At 35.1% G+C, this 25,733-nt stretch overlaps 2 protein-coding genes across 2 annotated transcripts; both read left to right on the top strand.

Annotated features, from left to right (window-relative positions):
* The first annotated feature begins 694 nt into the window (after window positions 1-694).
* On the top strand, window positions 695-1,247 carry LOC130954106 (pathogenesis-related protein 1-like). Its single transcript, XM_057880846.1, has one exon. The coding sequence runs from the start codon at window positions 697-699 to the stop codon at window positions 1,192-1,194; it is 498 nt and encodes a 165-aa protein (XP_057736829.1). The 5' UTR covers window positions 695-696; the 3' UTR covers window positions 1,195-1,247.
* Window positions 1,248-4,157: 2,910 nt separating this feature from the next.
* Window positions 4,158-5,002, top strand: LOC130958165 (pathogenesis-related protein 1B-like). Its single transcript, XM_057885114.1, has one exon. It carries the CDS (start codon window positions 4,192-4,194, stop codon window positions 4,717-4,719), a length of 528 nt encoding a protein of 175 aa, XP_057741097.1. The 5' UTR covers window positions 4,158-4,191; the 3' UTR covers window positions 4,720-5,002.
* Window positions 5,003-25,733: the final 20,731 nt, after the last annotated feature.

Here is a 25,733-nt window from a genome sequence, read left to right as displayed (position 1 = left end):
AACAATTATAAACGCAGAATATCAACGTTTTCGACAGAATATTTTAAATTACAGACAGATTTTCTGTTTGTAATAATTTAATAAAACGCAGCATTTTTATTTATTTAATTATAGACGGGTTTTTCGTCGGTAACCATTATAGATGGATTCTCTTTTCCATTTATAATTTATGCTAATTCATTTTTTTTTTGACAAAAAATATCTCACAAATTTCATCTGTATTTCTATGGGATAAAATCTGTCGAAAATATCCGTCTGTAATAACTAGTTTTTTAGTAGTGACAATAGGAGTCATGTTTATTTTTTTGTTGAGTCTGACAGACCCAAATGAACATAAATGATCAATATGTCTAAATTTTAAAAAGGTCAGAGACCTAAATGCATTTTCAAATCTTTAAAAACTTAAATGTCTACTAATTAAAAGGTCAATGATCTATTTATCATTTTCTCTAAAATAAAAGTATAAAATAAAATCCACCTACACAGTCTAGTAGTTATTATAAAAGATCAGAGCCAAGGATCATCGATACTTGATCATTAAGCTGTTCTAATAATTGATAATTAATAATTTATTATATTTCTTTGTGGATCATCTAATAAATTTCAATATATGTATTCAAGTACACGAAAAGGCAACTATGCATAATATAAATAGATGATACATATCCAAAGCCTAAACACTTCTCTAAGATAAAGATGGTAATAATAAGAATAAGCTTTGTAAGCATATTATTGCCATTGTGCATAGTAGCTGGGGTACAAGAGTCTCCAGACGAGTATTTGAAAGTCCATAATGATGCACGAACAAGCGTTGGAGTTCCTCCGCTGAAGTGGGATGTGAAATTAGCAAGAAAAGCTCAAAAGTATTTGAATAAACTCACCGAACATTGTCTCAAGGGGAAATTTCTGCCAACCCGAAACCCTTACTCCGGCCAGAATGTTGCGTGGCATATGGCATCCGATCACTTTACGGGGGCAAAAGCGGTGGAGGGGTGGGTTGCCGAGAAGAAGTACTACGACCATAAATCCAATTCGTGCATTGGTGGTGATTGTGAATGCTACATTCAGGTTGTTTGGAGAGACACTACTCATGTTGGGTGTGGTAGAGTTAAATGCGATAAATGCCAAATGAGATGCACTCTTGTTGTTTGTCTTTATAGTCCTCCAGGAAACGATGGTGAACGTCCTTACTAGTTAATTAAACTACTTTTATTAAGTGTACATTAAAATTGACTATTAAAATTGAGTAATTTTACGTAGTCAAAATATTATAAATAATATATAAATATACATAATTAATAATATTTGTGTTCATAAAAGAATATGAATCATTCTTTTAATTTAATTAGTATAATTAATTTTTTTATAATTATTTTTTTATTATTTAATTATACTAAAAATTCATTTCAAATTTAATGTGAAATAAATTTTAAATTTTTTTTCATTATTACTATACATTTATAATTTTATAATTTTTTCTTTCAAATAAAAATTTTAAATTTTTATATTTTTAGTTTAAAAAATTTTCAAATCACCTCAACATATTTTATAAATAAAAATATCTTAAATTTGATAAATCTCTAGCTATTTATTGAAAACTAAAAATATCTAAAATTATTAGTTTATGACCTGCAAAATAAAATAATAAATAATAATAAAGTAACATCAATTTATTGATTATGAATATTATGTGTATAAAATTATAAATATTATATATATATATATATATATATATATATATATATATATATATAAAAGTATAGATGTTAAATTAGAGAATTTAACAATTTTTATTATACAATTTATATTTATATATAGACTATTATAAAATAAAAAATAAAATATAGAAATATAAAAAAAGTTAAAAAATAAAATTTTAAAAATAATTATTAATTTCTTATATTAAAATCAATAAATAAGCATATATAAATAATAAATAAAAAATATTAAAATTATAATTCTTTAGTATACATGTGAGATAATTTGAAATATATAATAAGACACATAATTTAAAATTTGGTATTATTAAATGTAAAAATTTGTTAATTATAAATATTATATGTATGAAATTATGAATGTTATTAAAGTAAAATTCTAGATGTTATGTATACCTTATCTAACTATGAATGTTATGTGTATAAACTTATGGATATTATGAGTAAATTTGTCAATTGAATAAATTAATTTAAATATTTAATATTCTTTTTTCAAACTCAATTATAGTAAAATTTGAAAATATATGTGAATTAGAATAAATTATTTCACTTTGAAAAATATGAAACAAATTTTCAAATTATCAAAGACAGTAATTTAAAAAATTATACGTTGATTTACATGTATGATGTCTTTAAAAAAATATTAAAATAATTTAAATTATAATTTATTAGTGCACATGTGAAATAATTTAAAATATGTAATAAAATATAATTTAAAATTGAATAATATTAATTATAAAAATTATGTTGTGTATGGATATATAGATATTATATAATAAATAAAAAATATACTTTTATTATTATAATGTAAATTAAATACTATAAATATAAATTATGTGTATTTATTTAATAAGACTGTAATTTGATAAACGTATATGTTTATAATATATTATTTAATATATGTAACCAATATTTTTATACACAATAAATATTTCAGTACAACAAAAATGAGGCGCATGAAAGGATGATAATTAAACTTTTCTCATCTTATTAAATAAAATTAAAAATAAAAAATTTTAGCTGATTTTTATTTCTTAAATTTGGTTCTCAAACTTTTTTTATTAAAATTATTTATTAATATATAATACAAGTTAAAATATAAAATATACCTCGAAAATGAGGTAAAGAATAATATATCAAATAAATACTAAATTCTTATTCTCAAGATGATGGCATTATTGATGTTAATTGAGGAACTATTATTTAACAATAACTTGTTCGCTGGTTCGATCCTAGTGATTTTCATTATGCCACTGATAAATGCATAATTGAGAATGAGTTGATGATAAAATCAATGACCTCCTAGAAGTTGCATGTGAATGTGTTATGCTATCATGTGAATGTATAAAACTAGCTATTAGAGCTGACTTAGATAGATGAAAGGCAGAGTTTATGCAGCAACCAACAAATAGACTAATTAATTTGATGAATTGTAATTAGGAATTTGCTATGGTCCTTAAATTTTTTTTTAATTGTTAAAAAAGATTAAATAATTATTTTTTAATTTAAAAGTATACAAATTAAAAAAGTTTAAATATTTAAAATTTACTAAAAAAATAGACAACAAATATTAGATGCCATAGAATTGGCCTTGTAATTAATATGTGACATTATACATATATGCATAAGTTTTGACTTGTTAATTAGGCCTAATGATCAATATCTCTTAAAACATTTATATCAAGTTAGAGAGAGGGGGGTTTTAAATCAAACATTTATATCATGTTAAACAACACATATATATGATATAATTTTAGCAATACAAATAGTTATTTTTGTAGAGAAATTGTGTTTATATTATTATTAATTTTAAAATGCTGTTTGAATGACTAATTTTGACGAGATTAACACCTCTATTATTGCAACATATTTTAGATTTATCCATCTTAGTGATGTTAATAATTTCATTATGGAAATTCACTTTAGTTTGCCAAGTTAAAGATATAAAATTGACTTTTTATTTTTAAGAGAGTCTAAAATAAAATAAATACAAAATTTATATCATATTCAATTTACCTTCACTTTAAAATCAAAGAGTACATGAGTTATTTATATTAGTGAAAAAAAATCTTTATAATTTACGTAATGTAGAATTAATACATAATATAAAATTTACTATATATCCTAAACAATATAAAATTTGTATCTCCTTATTAATATTAACTAATTAATATACTTAATCTACTATTTCTACTTGTTCCTGCATCATTATTTGATTAAGGCATTTACAAACTTTTTTAATTTGACCCCAAGTTATTATGAAAGATCAGAATCAAGAATCATCATTCATCAATTATATAATCGTTATACTGATGCTCTAATTGATAATTAATATTTTATATTTCTTTCTTGATCATTTAGTAATTAAATCAATACATGTATTCAAGTACATCAAAAGGCAGAGAGAGAGAGAGATTATAATAATCCAACCCAAAACACTTCTCCACTAAAATGAGAATTAGCAGAGAACCATAAAATGAGAATTATGAAGATGGTAATAATAAGTTTTGCAAGCATATTATTACCATTGTGCATAGTAGGTATGGTAGCTAATGAGGCAGAGTCTCTAGAAGAGTATTTGAGAGGCCACAACACTGAACGAGCAATGGTTGGGGTTCCTCCGCTGAAGTGGGATGTGAAACTAAGAAAGAAAGCTCAAGAGTTGGTGAATGAATACCTCGAAATCTGTTGGGGAAAACCACCGCCATCCAAGTCCTCTATCTACGGTGAGAATCTTATGTGGAAGTATGCATCTGCTGAACATGTTACAGCAGCAAAAGCGGTAGCGTGGTGGGTGGCACAGAAAAAGTACTACGACCATAAATCCAACTCGTGTATTGGTGGTAAGTGTGAAGAATACACTCAAGTTGTTTGGAGAGAAACCACTCATGTTGGATGCGCTAATGCTAAATGCCCAGATACACCAGGCGTCGTTGCCAAATGCACCGTTACTATTTGTCTTTATAATCCTAAAGGAAACCTTCAAGGCCATCGTCCTTTCTAGTTAATCACAATCAATGTTATATACTATTTAATATATCAATAATGCTAGGGAATCAAGATAGTTTCAGCAAAAAATCAGTCAAATGCCCAAATGTTTCTGGATGAATCCAAAATCTCTACGTGGATGGTGTTTATGTTAGGAATCAGGATGTTTCTTTTCTTTGTAAATTGGATGGTTCTAACTTTGTTTTCTGATTTATCATGTTTTAGGCATTTGGAGAGAGAATGAGGGTGGAAGAGACATAAGCTAATTGAATCAGTTTTCGTGATTCACATTGCAATTATGCTAAACGTATCTCTTTCTAATTTAAATGTGGTAAAACATTTAATAATTAAGAGGAGTGCTACACATACAAGTCTTTTTGACTTACAAGTTGCTATACATACGGGCATTTTAATGCGTTATTCAACCGTTTCCTGTTTTCAAAGCGCTACACTCAAAACGGTTCTTCTTCTTCTTCCTCTTCCTCTTCCTCTTCCTCTTCCTCTTCTTCTTCTTCTTCTTCTTCTTCGTTTTTTTTCCGATTTTCCTGTTTACAAAGCGCTACATTCAGAACGGTTCTTCTTCTTCTTCTTCTTCTTCCTCTTCCTCTTCCTCTTCCTCTTCATTTTTTTTTTCGATTTTCATGGTTTCTGAAATTAAGTTTTGAAATCGTTTTGAAGAAGAAGAAGCAGCAGAAGATGAGGAGAAAGAGAAAGAGTTCTGAATTATGCAACGAATTTTGGGTGTATTTCTTAAATCTTTTGGGTGTATTTCTATAATCCTTTTGAAAATAATGAAACTTCAAAAATACACCCAAACAATTACAGAAATACACCCAAATGATTACAGAAATACACCCAAACGGTTACAAGAATTCACCCAAAACGATTATAGGAATACACCCAAAGGATTACAGAAATACACTAAAAAGATTACAAAACTACACCCAAAAGATTTAAGAAATACACCCAAAATTCGTTAAAGTACATCTTATGCATAATTCAGAACTTTTTCTCTTTCTCTTTCTCTTCCTCATCTTCTGCTGCTTCTTCTTCTTCAAAAACGATTTCACCATGAAAAATCGAAAAAAAAACGAGAAAACAGAGAGAAAAGAACGTAAATAAAGAAGAAGAAGAAGAGAAAGACGAGGAAGAAGAACATGCAGAAACGAAAGAAAAGAAGAAGAAGAGTAAGAGGAAGAAGAACGTGCAGCAAGAAGAAGAAGAAGGAAAAAGAGAAGGCAAAAAACGAAAGAAAAGAAGAAGGAGAAGACGAAGAGGAAGAAGAATGATTCGAAGCGCGTTTTGAGTTAGTTTTAATTGAACTTGTAAGGTTTATAAGCTTTAATCGCTTGTATGCGAAGAATAATTAAATAATTAATTAAGTTGTTCCATTTTTAATTGATTTGAGATTGGTTCAATATACTTTTTCTTAATATATATATATATAATCAATATTTTTATATACAATAAATATTTCAGTAATTAAAAAAAAAAAGATGAGACACGTGAATGGATAATAATTAAACTTTGTTTATCTTATTAAATAAAGTTAAAAATAAAAAATTTTAATTGGTTTTGGTTCTTTAAGTTTGGTTTTCAAACATTTTTTTATTAAAATTATTTATTAGTATATAATACAACTTAAAATATAAAATATACTTCGAAAATGAGGTAAAGAGTAATATATCAAATAAATACTAAATTCTTATTCTCATGATGATGGCATTATTGATGATAATTGATGAGGAATATTATTTAGCAATTACTTGTTCACTGGTCCGGTCCTAGTGATTTTCATTATGCCACTGATAAATGCATAATTGGGAATGAGTTAGATGATAAAATTTATGTGAGTAAAGTATCGTTTTTGTCCCCAACGTTTGGGGTAAATTTTATTTGTATCCCTAACGTTTAAATCGTCTTATTTGTATTCCTAACGTTTGTAAAAGTGATTCAATGTTATCTTGCCGTCAATTACACATCATGAACGCTTTAGTTTGAGTTTTAAAAATCTCTTCTTGAAGTTAGAATACAAATGTCTGGGATAGAATCAATGATCCACTCCGAAAAATAGCTCATCAAAAGTTGAAACTAATTCCTACAACATTTACATAATTTACTTTTCTAGGGACATAATTGAATCTAAACACAAATAGTGGGTATAATATTAAAATCGAACACATTCAAATGAGACCTAATTGAGAATGAATGCATCCAAGTGAGAATAATTGAAAAATATAATCTGATTTGTTAGTATAATTGATAGTAGGATAACATTAAATCACATTTATAAACGTTAGAGATACAAATAGGACGATTTAAACGTTAGAGACACAAATAAGACTTACCCCAAATGTTGGGGACAAAAACAATACTTTACTCAATTTATATCCTCCTAGAAGTTGCATGTGAATGTATAGAACTAGCTATTAGAGCTGACTTAGATATAGATGAAAAGCAGAGTCTATGCAGCAACCAACAAATACACTGTAATTAATTTGATGAATTGTAATTAGGTATTTGCTAGGTCCCTAAAAGTTATTTCTAATCGTTAAAAAATATTAAATAATTATTTTTTAATTTAGAAGTATACAAATTAAAAAATTTTAAATATTTACAATTTATTAAAAAAATTAGACAACAAATATTAGATGACATAGAATTCGCCTTAGCTTGTAATTAATATGTGACATTATACGTATATGCATAAGTTTTGACTTGTTAATTAGGCCTAATGATCAATATCCTTTAAAACATTTATATCAAGTTAGAGAGAGGGTTTTGTTCTTTTTTTTTTTTTTAAATGGGAAGAAGTTCAACATATTAAATGGAGCATACAAGTGATATAACATGAATAAGTAATATCTATGTTATTTTTGGCATAATCATCAATAACAAGGGTCACTTTTACACCAATCTTTAGAGCAATAAAATGATTTAGCAACACAATCCACCGCATATGTTTTTCTATTTTGAAAAATGAACTCATTTTTATACAGTCAGATATTCTATATTACTGAGAAAAAGCCCACTAACCAAGGTTTTTGTACTTCTTTCTTCAAAGGCATTGTCCTCCAGCTCTCAAAGTGCTCTTTTATGATTCCTGGGATGCTCCATGCACAACCCACATAAGTAATCCAAGCACAATATATCTGCCAAGCATACTCACACGTAACAAACAAATGTTGTACATTTTCAATATCATTATTACACATAATACAGACGTTGTCACTTCGTTCAATGATGCCCAATCTGCTCTGATGGTTTCAGTGGCTAAGAGAAGGGGGGATGTTGAATCTTAGCCCCCTTTTTGCTTGATTGCACTTGCTGACTTGTTGGACCAATTCTGAAAACTTTTAATCTTTTTATCTCATCACTGCACACGAGACTTTTTCTTTTATCTTGTCCTTAGCCACGAGACTTTTCTTTTTGTCTCGTCCTTAGCCACGAGACTTTTCTTTTTGTCTCGTCACTTGGCACGAGATAATTTTAGATTTTGCTCCTGTGTAGTAGAAACAGAAATGGAGTAGAAAGGAGAAGAAGATTACACCAGATATATCCTGATTCAGCTGCTAAGTGCAGTGCAGCCTACATCCAGTTTCCATCACAAACATGATGGAATTTCACTATAATCAATCTGATTACAACTTGTAAAGTGCTAACCCAACTTACAAGGGGATTCCCACAGAATCAAGAAACACAACATAGATGAACAAAGGAACTCTAAGACATCTATGGCTTTTTCTTTTAATTTTGCACTCTCTGCCTTTTTCCGCTCTATGGCTTTTTCATACAAACCTCACTTGTTGTCTTTTTTCCATGAGACTCAAGACATGACAAAATTAAACAGAAAATTACAAAACAGAATACATTGAAGGAGAAGAGAAAACTGTTAGCTCAGGTAGCTCTGAGAACTCTGTGCCTTGCACTCTCAAATTTTCTCCTTGCTTCAAACAATGGCTGTTCTCTCTTATTATAGAAGATGGAAGCTTCCACTATTGAAGCCAAAAACCGAACCAACTTCTTCCTCCTTCAACACTGAACCGGTTCGGCCACATAGAGAGAGAAGAGATAACCATGCAAAATCCAACATGCAATTACCTCTAGTCCTTTCTTGATCATCACTCTTCATCAATCCGAGCTCTCCATCATTGGCTTGCTCTCCAAGATAGATTTCTGGCCCTTGATGCTTCATGATGATGATAACTTCATCTGCTTCAATCTCTGCCTCAACCATCACTTCGCCACTCTAGCTACTTCCTGTGGTGGTTGAGCAGAATCAAAGACAAGCCATGCTTCAAGAATCTCCCTTTCTGGCCGAATCTTCATCTTCCTTTTTGAGCATGAAGAGCTCGAGATTACCTCACCAAATCTAACCACATTTGGTGAAAATCTCAGCCACAGCTCATTTTTATTTTAGTATGATTTCTTGCCATCATTGTGATGGACTTTAGGCTTGCTTTTCCTTCCTTTCGGTAGCTCATTTTTGCTTCCATGGCCACCATTGTTTCCTGTGTAATAACCGAAGAAGAGAAAGAGATGGATGAGAGAGAGGAAAGAGAAATTATGAATAGTGGTTAATGAACCAAAAGATAAAGAATAAAAGTGAATTAATTTCCCTTTCTCTTTGCTGACAAGCGTGTAGCTTTGGTGCTTGTAATCAAATCAATTTGTCAATTTCTCTCTCATAGTTCCCATGCAATAATTAACTTTACTCTAATAAATTTGAAATCCATCATGATGAGCAAAGGAGTTTCGTTGGAAGCAATGGAACTTTGCTTTCTATGCTTAGTGGATTCGGATCATGCATTGGAAACATTCATCAAAATTGAGATTGGGCTTTGTAGCAATAAAGCTTAATTTGTCCCAATAAAATTTTGATTCATTCAAATTAATTGGGCTTGTATCATTAATGAGTAAAGCTGGCCCAAACCAATTCAGCCTCAATGATTAAAACCATTTGTATGAATGCTGAATAATTTTTAATCAAACTGGGCTTGCTGTAGATTTCCTTTATTTTCGGCCCAACAAAAATCTGCACAACAAAATTAATTAATTAACATATATGAATCAAAATAGATTAATAATTTTACTGTTAATAATGTTTGATCATCATCAATTTAAATTAGAGTTTTCCAAACTCATCAATCTCCCCCTTGATGACAAACATTATTAAAATTGAAATGGAAAGAAATTTAAAGATTGAGTAAGGAATACTCCCTTTGAATTTGAATTTCTCCCCCTTTCTAAATGTCACATGGCTCCCCCTTAATGTATGCTTATTTTACCAAGGGAAGCATAAACCTGTAACATTTAAATCAAGCCTCAAAATAACAATGTTATTTAGCATATTTATTCATGATGCTAAATGCTTGATTTATGAGCAGTTTTAAATTGATAATCAAAACTCATTTGATATCATAAACTGATTTTCTGCTCAATACACAAAATAATCAATAATAATCAATCAAAAAATTATCTTTGAAGAAAGTCTTACTGTTCAAATTGTTTAAAAATATTTTCCAACAAATCAGAGCAACATAGTTATGGTAGAAAAAATATTTTTAATCATGGTATGATCATTCCAAACACAGCAACTTTCACCATTAAAAAAAACTAAAGGAACTGCCAAAAATAACTTATTCAGCAAACAAGTTTTCCAAGATGAATCAAGATATTCCTATTCCAATAGCATCAAACATATTCATCAAGATAAATCATTTGCTTCCTCACAAGTATGCATAATGTTATCAACCAGGTAGCCACAAATACATCACAGATGCATCACAAGCATTATTTCAACACAGTAAATATTTTACCAAGATAAAATTAAATTTCAAACTTCAAAGCTTCAATCATCAACTCAAAACAGCAAGCATCAATCAGATGTGTTATTAACATCAAACATATAACAAAATATTGAAACTTAAAACGAGGGAGGTCATGAATCCAAACAAGAATTTCAAGGGAGGTCATGAATCCAAACAAGAATTTCATCCCTGTTTTGTTAATTTCAATTTCCAGCACTTTCTCCCCCTTTTGGCATCAAGGGGCATAGCAAAATAAGTGAAAACAGCATACAAAAGGCAAAGTGTTTGTTTTTCACCAAAAACACAATGGTCCAGTCAGCACACATGCATTTGAGCAAATGACAATCAAAGCTCAACTCGAAATTAATCCACTAACACAAAATGCTCAAAACAGAGCCAGATCAAAGCATAAAACAGAGCAAAACAGGTCTGCAAAATAGCACAACAAATCAATGAAACATAACAGTTTCAATTCAGCCTGAAACATAACAGTTTCAATTCAGCATTCCTTTTTTTTTATCAAGGAGGGACCCTGCAAAAAATGAAGAAAAAAACAATGCAGTCCATACTAATTCAAGACAAGTGAAAATAGTTTCTAGAATCAAGAGATGGGGGAAGGATAAAGATTTGATTTGACAACTTCCCAAAAGTATAATTTAAAAAAATGAGGAAAGGGTCAGAGTGAGGTCAAAGAGATTTGGTGGGGCCAAAATAATTAACTTCAGTTCAGTCTCCCCCTGTGTCATGGCCCGTTCAACACATCCTGAAATTTGTCTCCTGCTTTCCTACAAGACAAAACCGAACAGAATCAAAATTTCACAAATTCTCAACAGAACTTAAATCAAACATTCCCAAGCTTTTCCTTAACAAACAGAATCTATCTTCACATAGGGGTTTTGTAAAAATATCAGCAATTTTTTCTTCAGATTTTACAAATTGAATATCAATAGTACCCTTTTGCACATGTTCTCTAATAAAATGATATTTGATTTCAATGTGCTTTGTTCTTGAGTGCAAAACAGGATTTTTTGAAATGTTTATTGCACTCATGTTATCACAAAATAAGGGTATGCTATTGATCTTTAATTTGTAATCTTCCAATTGAGTTTTTAACCAAATTAATTGTGAACAACAAGCAGATGCGGATATATATTCAGCTTCAGTTGTGGATAGAGCCACTGTGGCTTGTTTCTTGCTTGACCACATGTTGAGTGAGCTTCCAAGGAAGCAACACATGCCGGAGGTGCTCCTTCTATCCACTCTATCTCTCGCATAATCTGCATCACAAAACCCTACTGCACAAAAATCATCAGATTTTGGATACCATAAGCCATAATCACATGTTCCCTTAATATACCTAATGATGCGTTTAACGGCCAATAGATGGGATTCTTTTGGGTGTGATTGAAATCTTGAACATACACCCACACTTTGAACTATATCCGGTCTAGAAGAGGTAAGATACATTAACGAACCAATCATTCCCCTATACCGTGTTTCATCCACATCTTTGCCATTATCATCTTTTTCAAGTTTATTGTTTGGATGCATTGGTGTTCCCATTGGTTTGGAAATTTCTAAGCCAAATTTCTTTATCAATTCTTTTGCATACTTGCCTTAGTGAATAAAGGTACCACTAGGAGTTTGTTTAATTTGGAGGCCAAGAAAGAAAGTTAGCTTTCCCATTAAACTCATTTCAAACTCACTAGTCATGAGTTTTCCAAACTCTTCACACAAGGACTCATTGGCCGATCCAAACACAATATCATCCACATAAACTTGAACAAGAAGGATGTCATCATTAGAAACTTTAATGAACAAAGTAGTGTCGGTGGTTCCCCTTTGAAAATGATTTTCTAATAGGAAGGCACTAAGCCTTTCATACCAAGCTTTTGGAGCTTGCCTAAGGCCATAAAGAGCCTTTGAGAGTTTAAAAACATGATTTGGGAAATCTTTATGTTCAAAACCGGGGGGTTGAGCCACATACACTTCTCTATCAATAAAGCCATTAAGGAAAGCACATTTGACATCCATTTGAAACATTTTGAAACCTTTATGGGCAGCATAGGCAAGAAGCAACCTAATTGCTTTCATTCTAGCTACCGGAGCAAAAGACTCATCAAAATCAATTCCCTCTTCTTGATCGTAACCTTGGGCCACTAATCTAGCCTTGTTACGAACAACTTGTCCATCCTCACCAAGTTTATTTTTAAATACCCACTTAGTACCCGTTACCATTTTACCATCCGGATGAGGTACTAATGTCCAAACCTCATTCTTGTCAAATTGAGCAAGCTCCTCTTGCATGGCCTTGACCCATGATGGATCTTCAAGAGCTTGTTGGTGCATGAAATTGTGATCAATACTTTTCAAAACATAAACAATCCCTAGTAATGGCTCCAAAGACTTGGTGCTCAATACCATGGCATAAACACAACTTCGCACAACTAACCAGCAAGTGCACTGGGTCGTCCAAGTAATAAACCTTACGCGAGTAAGGGTCGATCCCACGGAGATTGGTGGTATGAAGCAAGCTATGGTCACCTTGTAAATCTCAGTCAGGCAGACTCAAATGGGTATAGTGATAAACGAATAAAGCATAAAGATAAAGATAGAGATACTTATGTATATCATTGGTGTAAGAGCTTCAGACAAGCGTATGAAGATGCCTTCCCTTCCGTCTCTCTGCTTTCCTACTGTCTTCATCCAATCCTTCTTACTCCTTTCCATGGCAAGCTCATGTAGGGTTTCACCGTTGTCAATGGCTACCTCCCATCCTCTCATTGGAAATACGTCCCTGATGCTCTGTCACAGCATAGGCTAACCATCTGTCGGTTCTCAATCAGGCCGGAATAGAATCCAGTGATTCTTTTGCGTCTGTCACTAACGCCCCGCCCTCAGGAGTTTGAAGCACGTCACAGTCATTCAATCATTGAATCCTACTCAGAATACCACAGACAAGGTTAGACCTTCCGGATTCTCTTGAATGCCGCCATCAGTTCTCGCCTATACCACAAAGACTCTGATCTCACGGAATGGCTGGCTCGTTTGTCAGGCGAGCACTCGGTTGTCAGGCGATCAACCATGCATCATGCAATCAGAAATCCAAGAGATATTCACTAAGCCTCAATTGCTTGTAGAACAAGAATGGTTGTCAGTCACCTTGCTCATGAGTGAGAATGATGATGAGTGTCACGGATCATCACATTCATCAAGTTGAAGAACAGGTGATATCTTGGAACAAGAACAAGCGGAATTGAATAGAAGAACAATAGTAATTGCATTAATACTCGAGGTACAGCAGAGCTCCACACCTTAATCTATGGTGTGTAGAAACTCCACCGTTGAAAATACATAAGAACAAGGTCTAGGCATGGCCGTGAGGCCAGCCTCCCAATGATCTAAGATAGCATAAAACTTAGAGATAGCTACCAAGATTCTCCTTAATACAATAGTAAAAGGTCCTATTTATAGAAAACTAGTAGCCTAAGGTGTACAAAGATGAGTAAATGACATAAAAATCCACTTCCGGGCCCACTTGGTGTGTGCTTGGGCTGAGCAATGAAGCATTTTTCGTGTAGAGACTCCTCTTGGCGTTAAACGCCAGCTTTTATGCCAGTTTGGGCGTTTAACTCCCATTTAGGTGCCAGTTCCGGCGTTTAACGCTGGAATTTCTTGAGGTGACTTTGAACGCCGGTTTGGGCCATCAAATCTTGGGCAAAGTATGGACTATCATATATTGCTGGAAAGCCCAGGATGTCTACTTTCCAACGCCGTTGAGAGCGCGCCAATTGGGCTTCTGTAGCTCCAGAAAATCCACTTCGAGTGCAGGGAGGTCAGAATCCAACAGCATCTGCAGTCCTTTTGAGTCTCTGGATCAGATTTTTGCTCAGATCCCTCAATTTCAGCCAGAAAATACCTGAAATCACAGAAAAACACACAAACTCATAGTAAATTCCAGAAAAGTGAATTTTAATTAAAAACTAATAGAAATATACTAAAAACTAACTAGATCATACTAAAAACATACTAAAAACAATGCCAAAAAGCGTACAAATTATCCGCTCATCACAACACCAAACTTAAATTGTTGCTTGTCCTCAAGCAACTGAAGATCAAATAAGATAAAAAGAAGAGAATATGCAATGAACTCCAAAAACATCCATGAAGATCAGTATTAATTAGATGAGCGGGGCTTTTAGCTTTTTGCCTCTGAATAGTTTTGGCATCTCACTTTATCCTTTGGAACTCAGAATGATTGGCTTCTTTAGGAACTCAGAATCCAGATAGTGTTATTGATTCTCCTAGTTAAGTATGATGATTCTTGAACACAGCTACTTTATTGAGTCTTGGCTGTGGCCCAAAGCACTCTGTCTTCTAGTATTACCACCGGATACATACATGCCACATACACATAATTGGGTGAACCTTTTCAGATTGTGGCTCAGCTTTGCTAAAGTCCCCAATTAGAGGTGTCCAGGGTTCTTAAGCACACTCTTATTGCCTTGGATCACAACTTTATTTCTTTCTTTTTTTTCATCAATTTTTTCGCTTTTCTCCCCTTTTTTTTCGTTTACTTTTTTTTTTTTGTATTCACTGCTTTTTCTTGCTTCAAGAATCATTTTTATGATTTTTCAGATCCTCAGTAACATGTCTCCTTTTTCATCATTCTTTCAAGAGCCAACATTCATGAACCACAAATTCAAAAGACATATGCACTGTTCAAGCATACATTCAGAGAACAAAAGTGTTGCCACCACATCAAAATAATTAAACTGTTATAAAATTCAAAATTCATGCAATTCTTTTCCTTTTCAATTAAGCACGTTTTCATTGAAGAAAGGTGATGGATTCATAGGACATTCATAACTTTAAGGCATAAACACTAAGACACTAATGATCATAAGACACAAACATAGATAAACATAAGCAAAAAAACAGAAGAATAAAGAACAAGAAAATCAAGGAATGGGTCCACCTTAGTGATGGCGGCTCTTCCTTCCTCTTGAAGGTCCTATGGAGTCCTTGAGCTCATCAATGTCTCTTCCTTGCCTTTGTTGCTCCTCTCTCATGATTCTTTGATCTTCTCTTATTTCATGGAGGAGAATGGAGTGTTCTTGGTGCTCCACCCTTAGTTGTCCCATGTTGGAACTCAATTCTCCTAGGGAGGTGTTCAGTTGCTCCCAATAATTTTGTGGAGGAAAGTGCATCCCTTGAGGCATCTCAGGGATCTCATGATGAGAGGGGTCTCTTGTGTGCTCCATCCTTTTCTTGGTAATGGGCTTATCCTCATCAATGGTGATGTCTCCCTCTATGTCAACTCCAACTGAATAACAGAGGTGACAAATGAGGTGAGGAAAAGCTAACCTTGCTAAGGTAGAGGACTTATCCGCCACCTTGTAGAGTTCTTGGGCTATGACCTCATGAACTTCCACTTCTTCTCCAATCATGATGCTATGGATCATGATGGCCCGGTCTAAAGTAACTTCGGACCGGTTGCTAGTGGGAATGATTGAGTGTTGGATAAACTCCAACCATCCTCTAGCCACGGGTTTGAGGTCATGCCTTCTCAATTGAACCGGCTTGCCTCTTGAATCTCTCTTCTATTGTGCGCCCTCTTCACATATGATTGTGAGGACTTGGTCCAACCTTTGATCAAAGTTGACCCTTCTTGTGTAAGGATGTTCATCTCCTTGCATCATAGGCAAGTTGAACGCCACCCTCACACTTTCCGGACTAAAATCCAAGTATTTCCCCCGAACCATTGTGAGATAATTCTTTGGATCCGGGTTCATACTTTGATCATGGTTCTTGGTGATCCATGCATTGGCATAGAACTCTTGAACCATCAAGATTCCGACTTGTTGAATGGGGTTGGTAAGCACTTCCCAACCTCTTCTTCGGATCTCATGGCGGATCTCCGGATACTCACCCTTTTTGAGTGAAAAGGGGACCTCGGGGATCACCTTCTTCAAGGCCACAACTTCATAGAAGTGGTCTTGATGCACCCTTGAGATGAATCTATCCATCTCCCATGACTCGGAGGTGGAAGCTTTTGCCTTCCCTTTCCTCTTTCTAGAGGTTTCTCCGGCCTTGGATGCCATAATGGTTATGAAAAAACGAAAAAGCAACGCTTTTACCACACCAAACTTAAAATGTTTGCTCGTCCTCGAGCAAAAGAAGAAAGAAGAGAGTAGAAGAAGAAGAAATGAGGAAGAGGGAGATGGTGGTGTATTCGGCCAAAGAGGGGGAGATGAGGTTCGGCCATTATAGGTGGGTTTGGGAGGGAAAGTGGTTTGAATTTGAAGGGTGAGGTTGGTGGGGTTTTATGAAGGATGGATGTGAGTGGTGAAGAGAAAGATGGGATTTGATAGGTGAAGGGTTTTTGGGGAAGAGGTGTTGAGGTGATTGGTGAATGGGGGAAGAAGAGAGAGAGTGGTGGGGGGTCCTGTGGGGTCCACAGATCCTGTGGTGTCAAGGAAAAGTCATCCCTGCACCAAATGGCATCAAAATTCACGTTTTGAGCCATTGCTGGCGTTAAACGCCGGGCTGGTGCCCATTCCTGGCGTTTAACGCCAGGTTCTTGCCCTTTTCTGGCGTTTAACGCCAGTCTGGTGCCCCTTTCTGGCGTTAAACGCCCAGAATGGTGCCAGACTGGGCGTTAAACGCCCAACTGCTAGGCTTACTGGCGTTTGAACGCCAGCAGCATCTTCCTCCAGGGTGTGCTGTTTTTCTTCCTGTTTTTCATTCTGTTTTTGCTTTTTCAATTAATTTTGTGACTTCTTATGATCATCAACCTACAAAAAATAATAAAATAACAAAAGAAACTATATAAAATATAACATTGGGTTGCCTCCCAACAAGCGCTTCTTTAATGTCAGTAGCTTGACAGAGGGCTCTCATGGAGCCTCACAGATACTCAGAGCAATGTTGGAACCTCCCAACACCAAACTTAGAGTTTGAATGTGGGGGTTCAACACCAAACTTAGAGTTTGGTTGTGGCCTCCCAACACCAAACTTAGAGTTTGACTGTGGGGGCTCTTCTTGACTCTGATTTGAGAGAAGCTCTTCATGCTTCATCTCTATGGTGACAGAGGGATATCCTTGAGCCTTAAACACAAAGGATTCTTCATTCACTTGAATGATCAATTCACCTCTATCAACATCAATCACAGCCTTTGCTGTGGCTAGGAAAGGTCTGCCAAGGATGATGGTTTCATCCATGCATTTCCCAGTCTCTAGGACTATGAAATCAGTAGGGATGTAATGGTCTTCAATCTTAACCAAAACATTCTCTACAAGTCCATAAGCTTGTTTTCTTGAGTTGTCTGCCATCTCTAGTGAGATTCTTGCAGCTTGTACCTCAAAGATCCTTAGCTTCTCCATTACTGAGAGAGGCATGAGGTTTACACTTGACCCTAAGTCACACAGAGCCTTCTTGAAGGTCATGGTGCCTATGGTACAAGGTATGGAAAACTTCCCAGGGTCTTGTCTCTTTTGAGGTAATTTCTGCCTAGGCAAGTCATCCGGTTCTTTGGTGAGCAAAGGAGGTTCATCCTCCCAAGTCTCATTTCCAAATAACTTGTCATTTAGCTTCATGATTGCTCCAAGGTATTTAGCAATTTGCTCTTCAGTGACATACTCATCCTCTTCAGAGGAAGAATACTCATCAGAGCTCATGAAAGGCAGAAGTAAGTCCAATGGAATCTCTATGGTCTCATTTTGAGCCTCAGATTCCCAAGGTTCCTCATTAGGGAACTCAGTGGAGGTCAGTGCACGCCTATTGAGGCCTTCCTCAGTGGCGTCCACTTCCTCTCCATCCTCTCCAAATTCGGCCATATTGATGGCCTTGCACTCTCCTTTTGGATTTTCTTCTGTGTTGCTTGGGAGAGTACTTGGAGGGAGTTCAGTAACTTTCTTGCTCAGCTGTCCCACTTGTGCCTCCAAATTTCTAATGGAGGACCTTGTTTCATTCATAAAACTTTGAGTGATTTTAATTAGATCAGAGACCATGGTTGCTAAGTCAGAGGGGTTCTGCTTAGGATTCTCTGTCTGTTGCTGAGAAGATGATGGAAAAGGTTTGCCATTGTTAAACCTGTTTCTTCCACCATTGTTATTGAAACCTTGTTGAGGTCTCTCTTGATTCTTCCATGAGAGATTTGGGTGATTTCTCCATGAAGAATTATAGGTGTTACCATAGGGTTCTCCTAGGTAATTCACCTCTTCCATTGAAGGGTTTTCAGGATCATAAGCTTCTTCCTCAGATGAAGCATCCTTAGTACTGCTTGGTGCATTTTGCATTCCAGACAGACTTTGAGAAATCAAATTGACTTGTTGAGTCAATATTTTATTCTGAGCCAGAATGGCATTCAGAGTATCAATCTCAAGAACTCCTTTCTTCTGACTTGTCCCATTGTTCACAGGATTTCTCTCATAAGTGTACATGAATTGGTTATTTGCAACCATTTCAATGAGCTCTTGAGCTTCTGTAGGCGTCTTCTTCAGATGAAGAGATCCTCCAGCAGAGCTATCCAAGGACATCTTAGATAGTTCAGAGAGACCATCATAGAAAATACCTATGATGCTCCATTCAGAAAGCATGTCAGAAGGACATCTTCTGATCAATTGTTTGTATCTTTCCCAAACTTCATAGAGGGATTCTCCATCCTTCTGTCTGAAGGTTTGGACTTCCACTCTAAGCTTACTCCATCTTTGTGGTGGAAAGAACTTTGCCAAGAAGGCATTGACTAGCTTTTCCCAAGAGTCCAGACTTTCTTTAGGTTGAGAGTCCAACCATATTCTAGCTCTGTCTCTTACAGCAAAAGGGAATAGCATCAGTCTATAGACCTCAGGGTCTACCCCATTAGTCTTGACTGTGTCACAGATTTGCAAGAATTCAGCTAAGAACTGATGAGGATCTTCCATTGGAAGTCCATGGAACTTGCAATTCTGTTGCATTAGAGAAACTAATTGAGGCTTAAGCTCAAAGTTGTTTGCTCCAATGGCAGGGATAGAGATGCTTCTCCCGTAGAAGTCGGGAGTGGGTGCAGTAAAGTCACCCAGCACCTTCCGTGCATTGTTTGCATTATTGTTGTTTTCGGCTGCCATGTCTTCTTCTTCTTTGAAGAATTCGGTCAGGTCCTCTAAAGAGAGTTGTGCTTTGGCTTCTCTTAGCTTTCTCTTCAAGGTCCTTTCGGGTTCAGGGTCAGCTTCAACAAGAATGCCTTTGTCTCTGCTCCTGCTCATATGAAAGAGAAGAGAACAAGAAAATGTGGAATCCTCTATGTCACAGTATAGAGATTCCTTGAGGTGTCAGAGGAAAAGAGAAATAGAAAGAAGAAGGAGAAGAAGAATTCGAACTTTAATTAGATAAGGTTCGAATTGTGCATTGAGAAGGAGTGGTACTCCATAAATAGAAGGGTGTGAGAAGAGGGGAAGAGAATTTTCGAAAATTAATTAAAAAGATGTCAAAAACATTTTGAAAAATTGATTGATAATTTTCGAAAACTCAAAGTGGAAAAGAAATCAAGTGATTTTTGAAAAAGATTTTGAAATTAGAAGTTAAAAAGATTTGATTGAAAACTATTTTGAAAAGGATGTGATAAAAAAAATATGATTGGTTTTAAAAAAGATGTGATTGAGAAGATATGATTTGAAAAACATTTTAAGAAGATTTGATTTTGAAAACAATTTAAAAAGATTTGATTTTAAAAAATTAATGACTTGCCTAACAAGAAAAGATATGATTCAAAACATTAAACCTTTCTCAACAGAAAGGGCAACAATCTTGAAATTTTGAATCAAATCATTAATTGTTAGTAAGTATCTTTGAAAAAGGAAAGAAATTAATTTTGAAAACATTTGATTGAAAAGATATGATTTGAAAAAGATTTGATTTTGAAAAACTTTGATAACTTGAAAAAAAATTGATTTGAAAAACAAAATCTTCCCCCTAGCACCATCCTGGCGTTAAACGCCCAGAATGGTATCCATTCTGGTGTTTAACGCCCAAAATGCACCCTTTTTGGGCGTTAAACGCCCAACCAGGTACCTTGGCTGGCGTTTAAACGCCAGTCTGCCTTCTTCACTGGGCATTTTTGAATGCCCAGCTTTTTCTGTATAATTCCTCTGTAGTATGTTCTGAATCTTCAATTCTCTGTATTATTGACTTGAAAAGACACAAATAAAAAATATTTTTGGATTTTTAATAATCAAAATGCAACAGGAATCAAATAACAATGCATGCAAGACACCAAACTTAGCAGTTTGTATACTACTGACACTATATGCGACACATAAACACTCAAGTCAAAAGAATTCAAAGATCAGAGTAAGAAATCATCAAGAATTACTTGAAGATCCTTAAGACACATGAATGAATGCATGCAATTGACACCAAACTTAAGATGAGACACTAGACTCAAGCAAGAAACATCAAATATTTTTGGTTTTTATGGTTTTTGTGAATTTTTTTTTGTGATTTTCGAAAATTAAGTGAAAACATCAAAATTCTTAATGAGAATTCCAGGAATCAGTGCAATGCTAGTCTAAGACTCCGGTCCAGGAATTAGACATGGCTTCACAGCCAGCCAAGCTTTCAAAGAAAGCTTCGGTCCAAAACACTAGACATGGCCAAAGGCCAGCCAAGCCTTAGCAGATCACTGCTCCAAAAGCAAGATCAACAAGCTCTTGTGATGATAAGTTGAAACCTCGGTCCAATGAAATTAGACATGGCTTTACAGCCAGCCAGATTTCAACAAATCATCATGAAACTCTAGAATTCATCTTCAAGAATTTCGAAAAAAATAAATGCCTAATCTAAGCAACAAGATGAACCGTCAGTTGTCCATACACAAGAACAATCCCCGGCAACGGCGCCAAAAACTTGGTGCACGAAATTGTGATCAATACTTTTCAAAACATAAACAATCCCTAGTAATGGCTCCAAAGACTTGGTGCTCAATACCATGGCATAAACACAACTTCGCACAACTAACCAGCAAGTGCACTGGGTCGTCCAAGTAATAAACCTTACGCGAGTAAGGGTCGATCCCACGGAGATTGGTGGTATGAAGCAAGCTATGGTCACCTTGTAAATCTCAGTCAGGCAGACTCAAATGGGTATAGTGATAAACGAATAAAGCATAAAGATAAAGATAGAGATACTTATGTATATCATTGGTGTAAGAGCTTCAGACAAGCGTATGAAGATGCCTTCCCTTCCGTCTCTCTGCTTTCCTACTGTCTTCATCCAATCCTTCTTACTCCTTTCCATGGCAAGCTCATGTAGGGTTTCACCGTTGTCAATGGCTACCTCCCATCCTCTCATTGGAAATACGTCCCTGATGCTCTGTCACAGCATAGGCTAACCATCTGTCGGTTCTCAATCAGGCCGGAATAGAATCCAGTGATTCTTTTGCGTCTGTCACTAACGCCCCGCCCTCAGGAGTTTGAAGCACGTCACAGTCATTCAATCATTGAATCATACTCAGAATACCACAGACAAGGTTAGACCTTCCGGATTCTCTTGAATGCCGCCATCAGTTCTCGCCTATACCACGAAGACTCTGATCTCACGGAATGGCTGGCTCGTTTGTCAGGCGAGCACTCGGTTGTCAGGCGATCAACCATGCATCATGCAATCAGAAATCCAAGAGATATTCACTAAGCCTCAATTGCTTGTAGAACAAGAATGGTTGTCAGTCACCTTGCTCATGAGTGAGAATGATGATGAGTGTCACGGATCATCACATTCATCAAGTTGAAGAACAGGTGATATCTTGGAACAAGAACAAGCGGAATTGAATAGAAGAACAATAGTAATTGCATTAATACTCGAGGTACAGCAGAGCTCCACACCTTAATCTATGGTGTGTAGAAACTCCACCGTTGAAAATACATAAGAACAAGGTCTAGGCATGGCCGTGAGGCCAGCCTCCCAATGATCTAAGATAGCATAAAACTTAGAGATAGCTACCAAGATTCTCCTTAATACAATAGTAAAAGGTCCTATTTATAGAAAACTAGTAGCCTAAGGTGTACAAAGATGAGTAAATGACATAAAAATCCACTTCCGGGCCCACTTGGTGTGTGCTTGGGCTGAGCAATGAAGCATTTTTCGTGTAGAGACTCCTCTTGGCGTTAAACGCCAGCTTTTATGCCAGTTTGGGCGTTTAACTCCCATTTAGGTGCCAGTTCCGGCGTTTAACGCTGGAATTTCTTGAGGTGACTTTGAACGCCGGTTTGGGCCATCAAATCTTGGGCAAAGTATGGACTATCATATATTGCTGGAAAGCCCAGGATGTCTACTTTCCAACGCCGTTGAGAGCGCGCCAATTGGGCTTCTGTAGCTCCAGAAAATCCACTTCGAGTGCAGGGAGGTCAGAATCCAACAGCATCTGCAGTCCTTTTGAGTCTCTGGATCAGATTTTTGCTCAGATCCCTCAATTTCAGCCAGAAAATACCTGAAATCACAGAAAAACACACAAACTCATAGTAAAGTCCAGAAAAGTGAATTTTAATTAAAAATTAATAGAAATATACTAAAAACTAACTAGATCATACTAAAAACATACTAAAAACAATGCCAAAAAGCGTACAAATTATCCGCTCATCACTTGTTTAATATTGTTGGGCTCCATTTGTGACAAGAGAGCAAAGTTGCTAGGTTCGGTTTGCCTTTTGGTGGAGGATCTTGTTGTTACACCTTGAGAGGGGTCACCAATGATGAAGTCATGAGGATAACCCCTCATAGACTTCCATTCTCTAGGCTTTCGAACAGGTGTAGAGCTTTGAGGAACTTCTGGTGGTCTCACTGTTTCAGTTGCTCGTGCTTGCTCAGGAGACAAAATGGAAATGTCTCCTCCAATCTGACGAGACAAAATTGGGCTGACAGATTCTTCATTTTGCACAGATTTGGAATTTTCTTTACTTGTTCCATCTTCTTAACAATCTGAATCATTTTCTATCACAGTACTGGGAATTAAGTTAGAATCACAAAAAGTAACATGTATGGATTCCTCTATGGTCCTATGTTCTTTGAGATAAATCTTATAGGCCTTGCTAGTGGTGGAGTATCCAACAAACATTCCTTCATAAGATTTTGGATCAAACTTGCCAAGATTTTCTTTGTTGTTAAGTACAAAACATTTGCATCCAAAAACATGAAAAAATACTTAAGATTTGGAGGGGTTCCTTTCCATAGTTCATAAGGAGTTCTTTTCAACCCTTTTCTAATTATTGTTCTATTCAAAATATAGCATGCTGTATTTACAGCTTCAGCCCATAAAAATTTAAGAACCTCATTCTCACATAACATAGCCCTAGTCATCTCTTGAAGGCTTCTATTCCTTCTTTCAACAACCCCATTTTGTTGAGGTGTTCTAGGACATGAAAAATTATGAGTAATTCCAAAGTCATCACAGAATTTTTCAAAATCTTGGTTTTCAAATTCTTTTCCGTGATCACTTCTCAAATGGGCTACTTTTAAATCCTTTTCATTTTGAATTTTCTTGAAAAGGGTTGAGAAAGCATGAAAAGCATTATTTTTATGAGAAAGAAAAAGTACCCAACCAAATCTAGAGTAATCATCCACCACCACTAAACCATAGTGTTTACCTCCTAAACTTTGAGTTCTCGTTGGACCAAAAAGATCAATGTGTAACATCTCTAATGGCCTTTTGGTTGAAATTTCATCTTTTGGTTTAAAAGAGGATTTAACTTGTTTGCCTAATTGACAAGCATCACAAGTAAGATCCTTATCAAATTTGATTTTGGGAATTCCTCTAACCAAATTTTTCTTTACTAGCTTAGAAATTTGGTACATGCTAGCATGACTCAACTTTCTATGCCATAGCCATTTTTCAGATTCAAAAGAAGTAAAGCATGTTACATTTTGTTCTTTTAAGTCCTTAAGAGTTAATCCATACACATTGTTGCATCTCATAGCTTCAAACAAAATATCCCCAGTTTTTTCACACACAACCAAACACACAAATTTTCTAAAAATAACTTCAAAACCTAAATCACACAATTGACTTACACTAAGTAAATTATGTTTCAAATCATTTACAAGGAGAACATCATTTATACAAGAAGAGAAAATTTTACCAACTTTACCAACAGCCACTATCTTTCCTTTCTCATCATCACCAAAAGTGACAAGTCCTCCATCATACTCATCAAGCTTTATGAAGAAGGTTGTCTTTCCGGTCATGTGCCTAGAGCATCCGCTGTCCATGTACCCCATGTTTTCCTTCCTCTTGGATGCTAGGCATACCTACAAAATGAACTCAAGTAACCTTTGGTATCCAAATCTTCTTGGATCCTTTCACATTAAACCATCTCCTATGTCCCAAACCATTGTAATAAAAAACAACTTTGTAAACTTTATCACCAATCATTCTTTCACCAAAAAAACATTGAATGGGAAAATGACCCTTTCGGTTGCATAGCCTACAAAACCTTGGAGTTGCTGTTTTGTTAAAATAAGTGGGATCTTGAAACCTTGTATCATTAGAAGATGAAGCTTTATTTTCAAAAGAAGGTTTCTCATCCGATTTATAAAACCCCAAACCAGTTTTTATCAAAGAGTGGTTTTTGACTAGCCAATATTTGATTTAAATTTTCAGAACTTTGAGTGAACTTGGCTAAGTCATTTTCAAGGTTTCTAACCTTTTTTAGCAACTCTTCATTATCCTTAAAACAGTTTACATATGCAACTACCGAATGATCATTTTCACAACTTCTAAGTTGAGCTTTCAACTGCCTATTTTCTTCCACAAGATCACAAGCAGTTTCGGCCTCCCTTAGCTTTTCTTTGAGAAAACTATTTTCAGCTTTAAGAATGGTAATTTGTTGTTCAAGATCTTGGTTATCAAGCAGAAAATATCTTATTTTTTTAGAAAGATGATCTATCATAAGATGAAGGTCTTCAGTGTCAGGGTTATGAAAGACTACCTGATCTATGTGATCTGCCATGAGACATGGTAGTGACTTAGTTTAAGTCTCTTCATCATCATCATCTGAGTCATTTTCCAAATCTTCCCATGAAGCCATCAGTCCCTTCTTCTTTCCCTTTTTTGGCTTTTCCTCCTTCTTTAACTTGGGACAATCGGATTTAAAATGCCCCATTTCCTTGCAATTGTAACAGATTACTTTGCTAAGGTCTTTCTTCATCCTCCTTGAGCTGCTGCCTTTGCCTTTGAGTTTCATCATTTTC

The sequence above is a fragment of the Arachis stenosperma genome, chromosome 10, assembly GCF_014773155.1.
Source record: "Arachis stenosperma cultivar V10309 chromosome 10, arast.V10309.gnm1.PFL2, whole genome shotgun sequence".
In the NCBI taxonomy this organism is placed as follows: Eukaryota; Viridiplantae; Streptophyta; class Magnoliopsida; order Fabales; family Fabaceae; genus Arachis; species Arachis stenosperma.
The sequence above is the reverse complement of the archived record's forward strand: the minus strand, read 5'-3'. Positions and strand labels throughout refer to the sequence as shown.

Coding starts and splice junctions, on each gene's coding strand:
- LOC130954106 (XM_057880846.1), top strand. CDS start 697: ATGGTAATAATAAGAATAAGCTTTGTAAGCATATTATTGCCATTGTGC.
- LOC130958165 (XM_057885114.1), top strand. CDS start 4,192: ATGAGAATTATGAAGATGGTAATAATAAGTTTTGCAAGCATATTATTA.